At 48.5% G+C, this 17,954-nt stretch overlaps 1 protein-coding gene across 1 annotated transcript; it reads right to left on the bottom strand.

Moving 5' to 3' along the window:
- Positions 1-17: 17 nt before the first annotated feature.
- Positions 18-839, bottom strand: LOC123927992 (coiled-coil-helix-coiled-coil-helix domain-containing protein 2). The gene has a single exon (XM_045982991.1). It carries the CDS (start codon positions 790-792, stop codon positions 322-324), a length of 471 nt encoding a protein of 156 aa, XP_045838947.1. The 5' UTR covers positions 793-839; the 3' UTR covers positions 18-321.
- Positions 840-17,954: the final 17,115 nt, after the last annotated feature.

Raw genomic sequence — 17,954 nt, 5'->3', positions numbered from 1 at the left:
ATTAAATAGAATTCTTTTTTTTTTTTTTTTTCTGAGAGAAAATCACTTTATTCTAATTAGTTCACAAATGAGAACATCACAAAAGGTGATCTAAGGAGGAACACAAACATCCTCCCAGCCCCAAACTCAAACCATCTCAATGAACTTGTATTCAGTAAGAACATGCTTTTTCATTCCAATTCTGAAGAAAGCTGTAATTAATGATGGAGAGGCTTAACTGGTGGTTTTATACTTTATATATTCACTATTAATTATATTTTTATGCTAAATTAACTTGGTCATGAGAGATGATTTTCCGTATCTTCAATTTGAACTTCCTGATTAGGCTAATCCATTTGCAAATCTGCACTGTTTCAGCACCTCGCTGAAACCTTCACAAAGCTTAAGGTCACCCTGGTTCTGGGCACACTCCAGAAACTGTTTCATCTCATAGTGGCATGGGCCAAACTGCTGCTGTGGCTGCTGGTACGCTGGCTGGGCTCCCTGAGGCTCCTGGTAAGTGATGTCAGGCCTTGAAGGCTCAGCGCTACTTCCTCCACCGAAGCCCCCAGTGATGGCATGACCTATCGTGTGCCCGACAGCAGAGCCCACAGCCACGCCAGCTGCAGTGGTTGCCATCTGAGCCATGAGACCCGGCTGCCGGGGTGCAGCTGCAGGTGAGCCAACAGCAGACGGGGGAGCCGCTGCTGGCGGCTGAGCTGCGGGCGCTGGTCTCGGCGCAGCTCTCATCTGAGGGGCCCGGCTGGCCGGAGGGGCCATGCGGGAGGTGCGGCTCCGGCTTCCACGCGGCATGGTTCCTGGCGCAGCGGCCCCGCTTCCAGACGTCCGAGACTCGGCGGAGACCCTCATTAAATAGAATTCTTAAGGAACCAAGTCACACTGGTACTATACACTACTTGAGTAATTCAGCAGCAGAAGGGGTGCACAGTCAGTAAGCTGGACTGCTGAACAAGAAACAGATTGCACATTCTTTTAAACGAGAAACCAGAAGGCTGGTGTGTGAGCTACCTTTATGGGGCCATTTACTACCTGAAAGACCTGCAGAGAGTTGCTTAACCTCTGCCCCTCAGTTACTCGTCTAAAATGAGGATGATAATATGCAGCATTGCTGAAAAGATCGAATGAGATAAAGACTGTCACTACTTAGTGCATTTCCTGGCACATACTAGACACCCCACCAAATGGTGATGTCATTTACTTTTGCCTCCACCTCACCCCCACAACTGAATTCAAGGTAAAATTAATTGAACTCACTGAGTAAAGTGTGATCCTATTATCCCGGGTAGGCTTCTCGAAGAGCATTGGCACGTCATTTTATTTTCAACCTCCTCCACCCTAAGACAGAGTAATTATAACACAGAGGTATTCCTGTGAAAGCAACACTGCCAAGAGATGTTACCTTTTTAAAAATAATTCTACCAGAGGATGTAAACATATTTTCATTAAGAGGAAACGTGCAATAACTGAAAAACACTAGCATTCTTGGCTTCTGATATAAAATGTTTCCTTGCAACAGTTTCCATTTTAAAATGGGGGGGTTGGTGGTGGAGGGGGGTGGGGGAGAGGAAAAAATAAGAATTATTAAGGTAGGCTGTTTAAGATATACCCTTGGGGACATTTGTTTATAGAAAGATTTCATGTCAAGTCTTAGACCAAGAACAGTGAAGGGTTGTGGAACTCTTCAAGAGACTACGGTGCTCTGCCCAAACTAGCAGGAAACCTGGGATTGAGCCTCGGGGTCTGCAATGGTATCACAATTTCTTTGGATGGAGTTAACAGTCTTGTCCATTGGAGTGTATTTTTTGAAAAGAGCCTATTTTGGGTGCTCTTAAATTAGTCATAGCAAGTCTATCTGTTTTTTTTTTTTAAAGATTTTATTTATTTATTTGACAGACAGAGATCATAAGCAGGCAGAGAGAGAGGAGAAAGCAGGCTTCCCGCAGAGCAGAGAGCCCGATGTGGGGCTTGATCCCAGGACCCTGGGATCATGACCTGAGCTGAAGGCAGAGGCTTTAACCCACTGAGCCACCCAGGTACCCCAAGTCTGTCTGTTTTTAAATTGACTTTTTTTTTTTTTTTTAAACAGTACATGTTGACAGCAGAGAAACTAGAAGGAAAGTCAGATTTCAGATTGGTGAACTGGGAGAAAAAATTTTATTAATGTGCCCTGTTTTCCCACTCAAGATTCTATAAATACAGACTCTCTCTCCACGGTTCCTCACACAACAGATGGTTGTTTTTGCAAACTCCATGGTGATTTTGTTGCTTTTTTGTTATCTTGTTTGGTCACTTTCCCACTCAATAGATTTCCAGTTGTAGCCTTGGCCACTCAGGGTTATCTCGAATAAAATCTGCAGATTTTATTTAAGTGGTTTCCTATATGTTTTTCTCCCAGGACTTCCCTCAATTGTGTTTTTCAGTCACTTTACTTACCCCAGTCCTGCCACTTCTGTTCCCCTAACTTAATTACATTTCCTATCCCAATAACACCTAGTTATGATTATTTCTTCTTGAAGCAACTCCCCCCTTCCCTCTTTTCTGTTTTGCTGCCTCCTCATTACCCCAAGTTAACACCCCTTTTTCCAAAAGAAGTATTTCCTGGACTCTGAGCAAGCGCGGAACCATCCGATTGCCTGTCCTGTCTTCCGGGAAATGTCTTGCAGCACGTGAAGTAAAGAAGAGAGAGCTTTAAGTCAGAGGAAGCATCGGCAGCCCCAGATAGGGACAGATGTGAAGCAAAACGTAGCACGTGTGTCATGAAGCAATAAAACTCAGGGAATTCTGAGTTCTCGCCTTTCGATCTCCCGAAACTCCAAGCTTGATCCTCCTGAGAAAATCCTGACAACTTATCGCTTCTGGGCCTCACTTTAAATATCTTTAAAAATAAAAGCTATCTATCCATACCTTTCACTTGTAGTCTGTGGTGGATGGAGGAAAAGAAAAAGACAGTTGATCAAAGCAGATTTTGAGTTCTTTTTGAATGACCCTATAGTTATTATGTTTGTGGGGCTTGAAATGTTAAAGGAAAAGTTACCTTTGAAAATAAAACAGGCTAGCTGGATACTGCATCTGGCAGTACCGGTCAAGGCCCTAAGAGTCACCAGAGACCCACCAGTGGCGTGATGGTTGGAAATACCTCTACACCAAGACTGTCATTCTGGGCAAAGACATATCATGCCCAACAATAAGACCTATAATCAGAAGGTATTCCAGGTCCAGAGGAAAAACCCATGAAAAAGCCTTTGAACAAGGTATTTGTGGCCTCTAGACCGTGAGGAAAGCTCATAGAAACGTCTTTCGGCCCTCGCTGTGATCTTTACACAACACCCTATTTCCCAGAGAGGACATGACGATACATGACTTTATTGCACTTACCTGCCTGGGGCATGGTACGGATCTACCACACTTCATGACCTATCCCAAACACACCTCAGAAATACCTCATGTACTTTTCTTCACCGGAATCTACACTCAGTCTCTTTCCTCCTCCACTAACGTGTATATTTTTTAAGATTTTATTTACTGATTGGTTGATTCAGAGAGAGAGGGCAGGAGGGGGTAAAGGGAGAGGGAGAGAAAAGATCTTTAAGCAGACTCCACACCTAGCACAGAGCCCAGATATGGGCCTCAGTCCTGCAACCCCGAGATCATAACCTGAGCTGGAATCAAGAGTCAGATCTGAACTGACTGAAACATCCAATATTGTTCAACCTAAAACAGTTTTATTGGTCTTCGATACATGTACTTTTTCTGCTTGTGAAAACTGCTGTTGAATATGTATATATTAGAGAAAGAGGACAGAACTGATCACTTCTTTTTCTAACTGCTCTTTGGGAAAGGTGTGACTTGATTGAAAATCTACCTTGTGGGTAACCATGTAAGATTCTGGGGGTTTGACTAAACTCATTGTAGGATACCGATTTCTCTGAATTTTAAGCCTGGAGTTGTTTCCTCTCTTGTAAATTGTATGATAACTGGGTGGAACTTTTTTCACTTAAAATTAATTTGGGAACGACAAAAAATTCAGGCACCACCACCAAAAGTCTTTGTTCTTTTTTCTTTTCTTTCTTTCTTTTTTTTTTTTTTTAAGGAATTTTCAGTCGTGGACCAGAGACACTGACACCTTCGGAGACCATCACTCCTCTCCACGACTTCCATCGATTTTACATTCTCTCGCATTATCTGTTATGATCCTATTGACATAGACCAAAAAATTCAGCTGAGGATCCGGAGATCATGGAGAAGGAAGAGTCAGGCTGACAAATGTAGGGGTAAGTACAGCTCTTGGAGCTTTGCAGCGCTGTGGTGAGAAGGGAGAGGGAGGGAAATTACCACCTCCCACTGCATTCAGGAACATTTCCTGAAAGAGGTGGAGTTTGGAAGACTTGGTGCTAATTCAAAAATGTGTAATGCCAGCTTTTTTCTGCCTTACTTTATTTATCCAGCTGCGAAACAAAATTAGTTTTGCCATGCTAAGGAACACGGCGCGACGAGTTGCATACTCAGTTCAGAAGGGTGACTCGGCCAGCAGCTTCCCTCCTTCAGACTCTCAAGGGAAGGAAATTTAAATTCTGTCTAGGCTCACCCTGTAAAATGGGGAAATCATTGGGTCGATAGGGCTTTTGCCCCACTTCTTTCTCTCAGCTTCTCCCTGCTGCTCTGAAGATACAACTGTGGTGCGTGGAACTATGTCTAGAAATCAGCTTCCAACAGGAGAGCCCTGAAGTGGAGGGGAGGAGGGGGTTCTCCCAGGATGGGAAAGAACCCAACGGCAAGGTTTCCCGGCTAAGAGAGCTCTGGTTAGATCTTGTTTGAAATTGTCTCCCTCCCCACTGGAAATATACTTGATCTTGGTTTTCTTGCTTCCTCCCGACCCCCCACCCCAGCCCTCTCCCTCAGCCTTATTTTTCTTTCTCTGCCTACTTTTCCTTTCCCTTTTTTTTTTTTAGATTTTATTTATTTATTTGATAGACAGAGATCACAAGTAGGCAGAGAGGCAGGCAGAGAGGAGAAAGCAGGCTCCCTGCCGAGCAGAGAACCCGATGCGGGGCTCGATCCCAGGACCCTGGGATCACAACCCGAGCTGAAGGCAGAGGCTTTAACCCACTGAGCCACCCAGGTGCCCCTTCCTTTCCCTTTTTACCTCTATGCCTTTACTGTGCCAGCGGCCCCCTTGAGAATTTACTAATAGTGATCATCGTCCTCAGAAAATGTCAGAGCAAAGATATATTTTGGGGAGCGCCCGGCTGGCTCAGTCAGTAGCACACGGGACTCTTGATCTCAGGGTTGTAGTGTGAGCCCCATGTTGGGGGTAGTGTTTACTCAAAAAAAAAAAAAAGCAGTGCTTTATAAAATAAATATATATATATATATATAATGTTTAAGCATTAACCACATCTGAGCACTGGGTACTTTCGGAGAGGCAAAGACGACAAAGATCAGTCTCTTTAGAAGTTTTGTAAAAGACGAGGGGCTACAACCCATTCTGTCACAGAAGGGGCTGATAGTTAAGTAGAGGCTGAGAGGAGTGTGCTGGGGGAGTGGAGGGAGGAAGGGGAGCGGAGCCCACCAGGCCTTGGAAGAAGCAGGAGGGGATTTTTAGGGAAGCATTCTGTCTGGGATGTTGTCCTGTTCCCTGGCCCGCGTCCCCGCTGACTTGAGTGCTGACTTTAGGTCTCAGCTCAGGCGTCGCCTGCCCTAGGCTGGTGACCTCCACTGTCTCCATGGCGGCCAGCACCGACCCTGCTTGTGGGGCTCAGCATGTTCACTTTCTCTGTCTGTTCCACCCTTCAGGCTGAGTCCTTGAGGGGAGAGCCCAGGTCTCAGGCACCCTCACAGCCCAGCACCTGGGGCCATCCCTTCGCCAGGAGCTGCTCAGTAAGTGCTCATGGGCCACCAGACCAGCAAGGCCAAGGGAGGGAACCCAGCTCAGAGATGCAGATGGCAGTGGAAGGTGTGGGGTGCCCAGAGCTTGGGCCCTCCCCCTTGCTGACTCCCACACCATCCCCTTGCCTCTCTTGGGTCCTTAGCCTCTCAGCTCTCCATCCTTCCGGTCAACCTGTTTGGTCTCACCCATCCTAAGAAAACCCCCCCTTCAACCATCAGCCTATCCTTTCCTTCCCTTCAGTACCAGACTTCAAGAAATAATGGTTTCTATTTGCCGCCTACCCTTGCTCAGCTTCCACTTGCTTTCCAATCTCCTGAATGTGTCTGCTATCCCCACCACCAGTAGCTCTTCGAGGCATTGTCCCTCCCACCATCCCCTAGTCTTCCTCAGGCCCAGCTTGAACAAGCCCATTTTAGGCAAACACCCCCCGCCTCCAAAGCAGGCTTAGCTGTCCCTTCCTGGTACCTTCCCCTGAAACACTGGCCTCTCTTGGCTTCCATGAGTCTCCCTGTATCTCTCTGACCAGTTTTTGTCTCTTTCAGAGCTTCTGTCCCACCAGCTCTAAAGAAGAGGTTCTAGCCTTTCCTCGGGCTTCTGTCTCTGGGTTATGGTCCCTCAGTGCACTCCCCGTGAGGGGCCTCATTCTCTCCAAGGCTTTGTTCACTACCCAAATGTTCAAGACCCCAAACCTTTCTTCCTGGCCCTAAATTTTCCCCCAACCTCTGGATCCCTGTCCCCAGTTTCCTACAGAACTTCTCCTCCTGGGGCACCTGGGTGGCTCAATGGGTTAAAGCCTCTGCCTTCGGCTCAGGTCATGATCCTAGAGTCATGGGATCGAGTACTGCATCGGGCTCTCTGCTCAGCAGGGAGCCTGCCTCCTCCTCCTCCTCTCTCTCTCTCTCTCTGCCTCTCTGCCTACTTGTGATCTCTGTCTGTCTGAAATAAATAAAGAAACTCTTAAAAAAAAAAAAAGAACTTCTCCTCCTGGATGTGCTCAGAACCCCTCTTCTCAGAATATACAAGTTGAACTCATTACCTATACCTGCCACCTGAGCCAAATCCTCCTTCCCACTTCCAGCTGAGGGCATCACCTCAGTCATCCCTGGCAATCCTTCCTCCCCACTCTCCAAGCACAATAGGTCACCATGATCTGTTGTGTCAAATCTCTAGAGTAGCAATCGCCACCCCCTCTCCATGACTGTCCCCAAAGCTCTCACCGTCTCTGTCCAGGACTATTGCAATGGCTTCCTACTTTCTTTCCCAGGATCTGGACGTGCCAGCCCACCTCCACATGGCCACAAGGAAACCTTCTGAAACACACACTTGAGTGGGTCACTCCTCTGTTCTAGAGTATCCAACAACTGATTTCTCGGCTGCTTCGGCGAGAAGGTCCAAACTCTAACCTGAAAGGCCTGTGAAGGGCAAGGTTTAAGGGCCACATCACCCTCCGGTGTTCTCTGTTTTGATTAGTGGCCCTTTCCTGGCTAGCCCCTTTCCAGTCTGAGCTCTAGCCTCATAAGCCCTGACCCCCTCGGACACACCCAGCACTGCCAGGACGCCAGCCTTTGGTTCACGTGACTCTCTCAGCCTGGAACGTCTCCTCCATTCCATGAAATTCCTTGAAAGCAAACACCGAGCCGGTCATCTTCGCACACCCTCTGTCTCCTAGCTTTGTGCCTGGCCCATCACAGGGACCTCCTGAATATTGAATAAAGGACTCCCAGTTCTCAAATGTCACTTCCCCACTGCTTTTCCTGACCACTGCCCACGTCCCATCCCAGTGAGATATGCCTATCCCTTCCAGGTCCATTCCCCTAACAAATATTTCACAAGTTCTTGCTGCGTTCCAGACACTGTGCTGAGAGGGATGGATAGGAAAACCTTCAGTCTAGGGTAGGAGACCATCAAGTAAACAATCATAATTCTGCGAGAAATGCCGTGATGGGGGTCCTTTGTCATCCACCTTTCCTGTAGAGAAATTGACAGGGAAAGCCAAACCATGACCACCATGCTAATTGGGGAGCATGGTGTCTGGGCTGAGTGGGGAAGGAGGGTTGGATAAATCGCATGTTCCATAATATCCCAGTCCATTCAGGCTGCTATAACAATGTGCCACAGACTGCGTGCATATCAACCACGGAAATCTATTTCTCACCGTTCTGAAGGCTGGGAAGCCCAAGGGCAAGGCACCGGGATGGTTGAATTCTGATGAGAGCCTTTCTTGGTTCATAGCTGACAGTCCTCTCTCTGTGTCCTCCCATAGTGGAAGGAGTGAGGAAACGTAGGGTCACTTTTCCGAGGACACTAATCCCATTCTGGAAGTTTCCAGCCTCAGGATCTAAGCACCTTCCAAAGGCCTGACTTCCTAATACCATCATCTTTAGGGATTAAGATTTCAACATTCAACAAATGCTGGGGTGCCGATACTTGGACCATAGCACGGGATAACTAGATGGGCCCATTGCGCTAGAGGACTGCACCTCCACAGGCCAGAGAGCCCCTTTCCCTGAACAACAATGGGCCAGTCACTCCCAACACCTTGTTTATCTAGTCGCCTCCTTCTGTTTCCTACTGACCATCTCCCACCTGCAGAGACATTCTCCTTAGCTGTCTTAAAACAGTCTCGTAGGTTCTATGCAAACTTGCCACCTTACCCTAGTTCTGTGTGGAGCAGACAAGGAAGAGAAGTGTCCACCCATTTATAGCCTCTGAATGCCCTGTTTTCTCTTAGAGCCATTTGTGTCCTTGGAATGGGGACCTTAGTTTCCCTTGCTGAGCAGAGTGCGTTATACACCACAGACCAGCATGTTTGGTTGGACGAATCATCATTTTTTCCTCTCTTCAGACCCCACTCTTCGTGGCGACTGGCCAGCCTCTACAGCCTCCCGTCAGAGACTCTCAGGGTGAGCGGTGCTTGGAGGTAGTGTAGATCGACCATCCCTTGTGCGTGGGTCTCCTCCGTGACCTGCACCGAGTGCTGGTCCGGCCCGGGTTCCAGGGCTTCCAATGCCCTGAGCCCCGACCTCCCTCCCACAGCAGCCTGCTTCCCCTCTGACTGTCCGAGTGGGTATTCCCAGAGCCTTTCCCAGACCTGCTCTCTGGAGAACACAGCACGATTCCACTCCTGCCTCCCCAGATCAGCCCTCTGGGAGCCCAGGACGGCTCTCCAGCCTCCTGAGGGGTCTTTGGCCAAGCTGAACCCAGCCTCCCCACCCCCGACCCCTCCCGCACATAATGGGATTTCAGACAGCTTCACCATCTTTCCCCGCTGCCCTTGCTCTAAATAGGAGGGGAAGTCACTGTACCGGACAGAACGGGCCTTTCTCTTTCAAGCTCTTGACCCAAAGAGAAAATCAATCAGAAGTGTCATATGAGCAAAAAAGCAAAAGCATTGCACCTAAGCTTTGAAAGTAGGCTACGGTTGCCTCGCTGCTCCAAGCACCCTACCACCCACTCTACCCACAACACATCCCAATGTAACTAGGAAGGCAGACGGCCATGCGCTAAAAATGTTCTCTTTAAAAAGATGCAAGCGTTCCTGCTAGAAATCCGTATTTTTTAAAGGATTTTATTTATTTATTTATTTATTTATTTGACAGAGAGAGAGAGAGAGACAGCGAGAGAGGGAACACACGCAGGGGAAGTGGGCGAGGGAGAAGCAGGTTTCCTGCTAAGCAGGGAGCCTGAAGAGGGTCTCCATCCCAGGACCCTGAGATCACGACCTGAGCCTAAGGCAGATACTCAACGACTGAGCCACCCAGGCACCCTGAAATCCATATTTTCAGGTTTTCTGTGAGTTCACGGGAATTAAGGATGGGGCCAGCTCCGTGCATTCATCCCCCCGGATGCATGCAGTCTCCGCTTCCCAGCCTAGTGGGGCGGGCGCTGCTCTGAGCCAGCTCCCAGAGTAATAAGGAGTGAGGCCTCCAGGCTGCCCCGTCCTTCCTGGCCCCTGTCTCCCATTGTCCTCGGTACCTCTTCTTTCACTTTCAAGAACTAAACCACGCCAGCTCTGCCTAGTTCTCTTCCGCACATCTCCAACGCTCTCAAGGGTCAAGGACCTCCAAGGGCCCAAGAGCTCTGTCTTCATCCTGTAGCCCTGCCCTCCCCTTCAACAACGGTTCTTCAGAAAACAGCGAGCCACTTAACGGTTTCCTATGATATCAGTTCCTTATCTTCCCAGGGATATTTGCATCCTAAGTCTTATTTCTAATGACCCTCTCCAGCTAAGGGGATTATGAGCATCAGCTAAGAACTGAGCGTGGTTGGTAAAAGGCGCAACCTTCCTTCTGGGGCTTCTGTGCGGTCATCTATAAACTCAGTGGGGGGGGTTGATTTCGAGCTCTGACATCTCTGAGACGCTGATTCGCTGATTCGTCCAGTGTTAATAAAACCTCCTTGGGGCGCCTGAGTGGCTCAGTGGGTTAAAGCCTCTGCCTTTGGCTCAGGTCATGATCCCGGGGTCCTGGGATCGAGCCCCATGTCGGGCTCTCTGCTCCACGGGGAGCCTGCTTCCTCCTCTCTCTCTCTGCCTGCCTCTCTGCCTAGTTGTGATTTCTCTCTGTCAAATAAATAAAAAAATAAAAATTTATTAAAAAAAAAAAAAAAAACCTCCTTGTGTTAGTCACTTCTCCAGGGAAACACGACCAATAGAATGCACCTGGAGGGAAAGGCTCGTTACAAGGAATTGGCTTCTGGGGTGCCTGTCAAATAAATAAAATCTTTTTATTTATTTATTTATTTATTTATTTATTTATTTATTTATTTGACAGAGAGAGAGAGAGATCACAAGTAGGCAGAGAGGCAGGCAGAGAGAGAGGAGGAAGCAGGCTCCCTGCAGAGCAGAGAGCCCGATGCGGGGCTCGATCCCAGGACCCTGAGATCATGACCTGAGCCGAAGGCAGCGGCTTAATCCACTGAGCCACCCAGGCGCCCCCCAAATAAATAAAATCTTTAAAAACAAACAAAGCCCAAGGAATTGGCTTCAGACTGTGGAGCCTGACAAGTCCCAAGATGTGCAGGTAGAGTTGGTGAGCTGGAGACCCAAGAGAGCCGGGGAGTTGTTCCAATCCAAGTCGAGGGCCTTAGAACCAGGAGCACTGAGGGGTAACTCCAGTCTGAAAACCAGCAGGTTCAAGACTCAGGGAAAGCCGATGTTTCAGTTTGGGTCCAAAGGCAGGAAAACATCAATGTCCCAATCTGAAGGTAGTCGGGAAGAAGGAATCCTGTCTTGCTCAGAGGAAGGTCAGTTTTTATGTACCGTTCAGGCCTTCAACTGATTGGACAGGGCCCACCCACATTGGCTTTACTCAGTCTTCAAATTTAAAATGCTAATCTCATCCAGAAACATCTTCATGAACACAGCTAGACTAATGGTTGCCCAAGCATCTGGGCGTCCCATGACCCCATCAAACAGGCACATAAAATTAATTGTGAAAGTAGATGATGGATCAGGTTTGAGGTTTGAGAGGCTGGGGCGGCTGTGAAGGGCATAAAGAGGTGGACGGAGCCCCCGGAGGCTGTGAAGGAGCTTCCCTGCCATATGCAGGTGAGTCCCCTGAGGCTGCTACCCCTCCAGTGGGGGCAGTGAGTTCAGTGCGCTGTGGAGGACGCTGGTGAGGGCCTTCCCGGCAGCGAGTGGGTGGAGAGAGGCCACAAGACGGTGGCAGTGAGGTTAGCAGTGAGGTAATCAGCGTGAGGCACACTTAGGACGCAGGATCAATAAGGCTCAGTGGTTTTCTTTATGACTAATGCATGGAGACCGAGAAAATCTATGTGCGATTGATTGAAATGTGCATGTATTTCACGTGTTCATTAGGTCAAAGCCAAGTTGAACTTGTTTCATAGAAGGACCTAGTCTTGTCCTGATGGTGCTTTCTCCTCCTCTCCTTTACACTCCTACTCTTGGTTGGTTCTTGTCAGCTGCCGGCACCGTTAGCGCTAACTTCGCCGAACCCGTCTTGTCTTCCCGTGGGCAGACCTGAGCACTCAAAGAGAAAGGACCACACTTCCTACGTCTCCAGATGCCCCCTGCCCCGCATTGCGTGCCCAGGGGTGCCTTCTGCCTCTCAGGTGGTCTGTAAACAGGAATGGTTCATTAGTTGACTGGTGCATATCAGAGGTGATGAGTCAAAAGTCCTTCACTTTAAAAAAAAATAATAGGGGCACCTGGGTGGCTCAGACATTAAGCGTCTGCCTTCGGCTCAGGTCATGATCCCTGGGTCCTGGGATCGAGCCCCGCATCGGGTTCCATGCTCGGTGGGGAGCCTGCTTCTCCCTCTGCTCCCCCTGCTTGTGTTCTCTTACTCTCTCTGTCAAATAAATAAATAAAACCTTTTAAAAAATTAAAAAATAAAAATAAAAAATAACAATGACCTTTTTATTTTGGAATACCATTAGACTTACAGAAAAGCTTCGGGGATAATGTGGAGGAGGCTCCTTGTGGACTCCTCACCTGCACATTTTGCAACCAGTGATAGAGTAAACATAGGCCTTGGACACGTCACACCTCCCAGCTGGCCCCAGTTCTGTCGCTGGTGAAAAAGGTTACAAGTGTGTGCTCCTCCCCATGCTGTCCCTGTGTCACTGGAATAAAGTCACTGGGATGAGGCTAGCCTGTGGGGTGGTCTGTGGGTCCAGCCTGCTGCCCCCAGAGCCCGCTGCCTCCTCCCACCCCCTGGGACCTCGGGCTCCTGGCAGCCAGCGGGTGGTGCCCAGGGCACGTCCTCACCTCCCGTCTGAGCCGACACCATGTCTTTCATCAGCACAGCCCAGGGCTAACACAGGCTCCAGTGCACAGGAAGGTGGACAAACACCATGTGATGAAAGGAAGCAAGAACATTACCTGGGGGCCGTCCAGTGCTCAACAGTTTCTGGGAGACTGGGGGGCACAGGGCAAAGCACGATGGAGAGGTCAAATGCCGGTCAGGGGCAGACGGGGTCTGGTGACCTTGTCTCCGGGGCATGCCCCCCACTGTGTGCCGAAGTCCAGTGACAGTGTTGGGTGTCAGAAAGTCCCCGTCTCAAACGGGCCTCCAGCCAGTATGGTGATGAGAGGGCCAGGCTGCTGTAATCAAATCTGACCCTGGAAAGGGTTTTTTTCCCAATGGCACAAGTGGTAACCCGAGATCCCAGCCGCCCACTGGCTGTTCCTCACTCTCCTCCTCCTGCTCCCCGATCCCACTGTAACTGGCTCTCCAACCACAGGCACCCCAGGCCCGAAAGAAGACCCATGAAGGCACAAGGGACGGGGCACCACCCACCTAACCTCATCCCCGCCCCCCTTTCTCCAATTCCTAGGTCAAACCACAAGCTAGCACCTAGGGCTCCATCCTTTTCGGGGGGCGGGGGAGCCAGCTGTGGAATAGTCCAGCCCTTCCTCTCTCCACCGTAGAAAAGATCTTACTTTTCCCTCCTCTAAACTCCCAGGTTTCTGCTCTGCATTTTCCACTCATATCCTACCCCATACATGGTGGTACATCTGATTCACAAATGCTTGTTCCTCTCACCTAAATTCAAGGGTCTTTTTTTTTTTTTTTTTTAAGATTATTTACTTATTTGACAGAGAGAGAGAGAGAGAAAGCAGAGAGCACAAGCAGGGGCGCCTGGGTGGCTCAGTGGGTTAAAGCCTCTGCCTTCAGCTCAGGTCATGATCTCAGGGTCCTGGGATCGAGCCCTGCATCCGGCTCCCTGCTCACCAGGGAGCCTGCTTTCTCCTCTCTCTCTCTCTCCTCCTGCCTCTCTGCCTACTTGTGATTCTGTCTGTCAAATAAATAAAATCTTAAAAAAAAAAAAAAGAAAGAAAGAAAATACTTTATAAAAAAAAAAAGAGAGAGAGAGAGTACAAGCAGGGGGAGTAGCAGATGGAGGGAGAGGGAGAAGCAGACTCCCTGCTGAGCAGGGAGCCTGATGACTCAGGGACTCGGATCCCAGAACCCTGGGATCAGGGTGCTTGACCAACTGAGCCACCCAGGTGCCCCCCAGTTGTCTTTACAGGCGGAGCCAGACTGCAGTTGTCTGAGACTCCTGGTGGAGAGGACTCGGTGACTCTGGTGGGGAGGTCTTTGAGGCTACTTGCTGCGTCCTCCTCCGTCGGCTCCAGAGTCCCCTTTCTCCCTGCTTCTCTCCTCCCCTGGCCTTCCTAGCAAGTGTGTTTCCACGAGGAATGTAGTTGAAAACCTGAGGAACTCCCAACACAAGGCCCAGGGGCTGTGAGCGGGGGTGGCCGGTCCCAGACATGGAATGCGTCCCCTAGAAAAGCCCCGTGAGCCCCGGTCTCCTGCTCCCGAGTGTCCAGTCTTCACCGGCGTACTCTGGAACAGTTTGTACCAGCAAGGAGGGCTCCCGGCCGGTGGGCCAGGCTCTGCGCTCCAGCACAGACAGGCTGACATGGATGGACGGGCGGTTCTTTCTGCTTCTTCCTACATCCCCCACACACAGGCAGATACTAAAAGCCTTTGGGCCAGGACTGTTTCAGTGTGGGAGAAATTAGAGAAGTAAACTATGCGTGTGTATGTGTGTGTGTGTGTGTTGTACAGTCTTGAACTTGAATTGGAAGTATCAGTATAAACTCGCGATGTGTTTACGTTTTAAAATGTCCAGCTTTGTACCCTGGAAAGGCCTAAAACCAATGACGTACCCAGTAACGGGGACTGCTGAGGCAGATCTTATGGTCTCCAAAAACCTTACCCCACAAAAAGCAATCAGAGACCCTCGGAAGAAATAGCTCATTCCGAGTCATGGCAGGAAACATACAAGATGAGCCTGGACATTTAATCAGGCCCCAAAACGAAAGAAGCTTTTGGGGACCAAATAAGATGGTGTCGAGAAAGGACTCGGAAATCGACTTGGAGAGGCTCCCCCCAGCCAACAATAGGAGCAACACGGCCGTGCACAACAGCTGTGGGGGGTTGAAGGCCGGCAAACATGCTTAAACCCACGAACGCATAGGGACACGAAGGGAACAGACCTCCCTGGTGGCATCCAGGAAGTTGGGGAATCAATTCTTTGTTTTGAAAACCGGTAAATACAAGGGAGGAGTCAAGCACTTTTTGAAGAAATGTGATTTTTCCACTGTCTGTGAAATAACGGGCATAAGTAAAGAAATCAGGGACTATGAACATCAAAAAAGAAAGACAGCCAGACAGCCCCTGCTCCCTTTTGTGGAAGTACACACAGCTATTAGGCATTCTTTTTTTTTTTTTTAAAGATTTTATTTAATGATTTGACAGAGAGCTAGAGGTCACAAGTAGGCAGAGAGGCAGGCAGAGAGAGAGGAGGAAGCAGGCTCCCTGCGGAGCAGAGAGCCCCATGCGGGGCTCGATCCCAGGACTCTGGGATCACGACCTGAGCCGAAGGCAGAGGCTCTAACCCACTGAGCCACCCAGGCGTCCCCATATTAGGTATTCTTACAAAAACAAATCAGATCTGATCTGGTCTCTCACTTTACCAATTTACAGAAAACACAGGGGCAATGACATGTGAAATGTCACTCTGGGAATGTAATCCACAAACTCCAGAGGATCTGTAGGAAAACAACCCGGTTTCTCTAAAATCAACAAGGAAAAAAAAAATGAAAACTTGGAGGTACCTGCGGATTACAAGAGATCTAGGAGACACATCAGCCAACTGGAACATCTGGAACTTATTTTGGTTCCAATTTGAGCAAAAACTCTACAAAATCATGAGACAGGGAAATGTGAACACTAGATATTTGATTACACTAAGAAATTATTTTTTTGGTCTGATTATAGTAATGGGATTATATTTTTTGTTTTAAAGTCCTTACCTTGTAGAAAAACGTTCTTTTTAAAAAAATTTTTTTAGATTTTATTTACTTGACAGAGAGAGATACAGCAAGAGAGGGAACAGAGCAGAGGAGTGGGAGAGGGAGAAGCAGGCTTCCCACTCAGCAGGGAGCCTGACGTGGGGCTCGATCCTAGGACCCTGAGATCATGACCTGAGCTGAAGGAAGAGGCTTAACCCACTGAGCCACCCAGGCGCCCCGAAAACATTCTGACATACTTTAGAATGAAGTATGAGTGAATGGAATGAAATCTGTTTCAAAATTATGTAGGAGAAGTGTACAGAGGTATTGTTAAATGAGTCAAAATTTAAAGGCCTGTGTCCTTTTTTTTTTTTTTAAGATTTTATTTATACATTTGACAGACAGAGATCACAAGTAGGCAGAGAGGCAGGCAGAGAGAGAGAGAGAGAGAGAGAGAGAAGAGGAAGCAGGCTCCCTGCCAAGCAGAGAGCCCGATGCAGGGCTCGATCCCAGGACCCTGGGATCATGACCTGAGCGAAAGGCAGAGGCTTTAACCCACTGAGCCACCCAGGCGCCCCAGGCCTGTGTCCTTTTGATGCGACAATCAAACACGCATCTAATCAAGCCTTTGGATCTTGTCACCAGCTCAGAGGGGAAAAAAGGAGAGAAAGAGGAACATCTTCAATTAACACCGAGGATACAGTTACCCAACATAGAATGTGGACAACTCTGGCGGAAAACATGACACTTTCTTCACAAATGCATGGCATAAAGAAAAAAATAAAAAGAAGGAAATTGTTACAGTTGAAAAGAAACCAGAGATACGGCTGCTAGACACACGTTCTCCAGTTTGGATCTCAATTTAAACAAACCAACTGGGAAACGCCATTTTTTGAGCAACTGGGGAAAATTATACATGAATTGGGTAATCGGTGATAATAAGGAATTGCTATTTGTTGGCTATGTTCATAGTATTGTGAGTTGCTAAAAAGTCCTACTTCTTAAAACACACGCTGAAGGGGCGCCTGGGTGGCTCAGTGGGTTAAAGCCTCTGCCTTCAGCTCAGGTGATGATCCCAGGGTCCTGGGATTGAGTGCCACATCAGGCTCTCTGCTCAGCAGGGAGCCTGCTTCTCCCTCTCTCTGTGCCTGCCTCTCTGCCTACTTGTGACCTCTAGCTCTCTGTCAAATCATTAAATAAAATCTTTTTTAAAAAATTAAATAAATACAATCTTAAAAAAAAAAACACACGCTGAAGTATTTACAAGTGAAATGAAATTGTGTCTGCCGTATGCTTTCACAATACCTCCCCCTCAATGGGTTGGGGAGGGAGAGTAGATAAAATTAAAATGGCAGAATTCTAATAATTGTTAAAATTGGGTTCATTGTACCAGGCTCATTATTCATGTATGTTTGAAATTTTCCAGAACACAAAGTTAAATATAGAATATTTTAAAGATTTTATTTATGTACTTGAGAGCAAGAGCACGGCTGGGGGTGAGGAACGAAGGGACAAGCGGACTCCCCACTGGGCCCCAGGACCCTGAGAGCATGATCTGAGCTGAACTCAGACACCAACTGACCGAGCCATCAAGGTGCCCCCCTCTTTTTTTTTTAAGATTTTATTTATTTGACAGAGATCACAAGCAGGCAGAGAGGCAGGCAGAGAGAAGAGGAAGCAGGCTCCCCACTGAGCAGATCCCAGGACCCTGAGATCATGACCTGAGCTGAAGGAAAAGGCTTAACCCATTGAGCCACCCAGGCGCCCCGGTGCCCCCCCTTTTTTCAGATTTTATTTATTTAGGATAAAATACAGAACATCTTAAAAATAAATAAAGCTAGTCCTTTAAAAAAAATGTAATCTCTGCACCCAGGGTGGGGCTCAAACTCCTGACCCTAAAATCAGGAGCCCCGTGCTCTAACCACTGAGCCAGCCCAGTGCCCCAAACAAAGCTGGTCCTGCACATGGTGTTAACTACACTGTTCCAAGAGGACCGGGAACAGGAAGGGCAGCCAAGTCTGGAAAGGTGAGAGAGATGGCGTGGCAGGGAAGACTCTGAATCCGCCCTCAGCCTGGCAGGAAGGGTGAAGGAGACAGGAACCAAGGCTCAGTGACGTTGAAATCCGAGCCTGCACGGGCCAGGCTCCTTCCTCCTTCCTATTGCTGTAGTTGATAGAGGGTGCTTGTTCCAACTTTTGGCCACATTATGAGCCCTTTGAGAAAGACGATGCCCCCACTCTCCTGCACTCCATGTTTTCCCTGCTCCCCACCCCCAAATTCCCAACAACTCTCCAATCCAAG

The sequence above is a fragment of the Meles meles genome, chromosome 17 (assembly GCF_922984935.1).
Source record: "Meles meles chromosome 17, mMelMel3.1 paternal haplotype, whole genome shotgun sequence".
In the NCBI taxonomy this organism is placed as follows: Eukaryota; Metazoa; Chordata; class Mammalia; order Carnivora; family Mustelidae; genus Meles; species Meles meles.
Note: the sequence above shows the minus strand (reverse complement) of the source record. Positions and strands in the feature narration are given on the sequence as shown.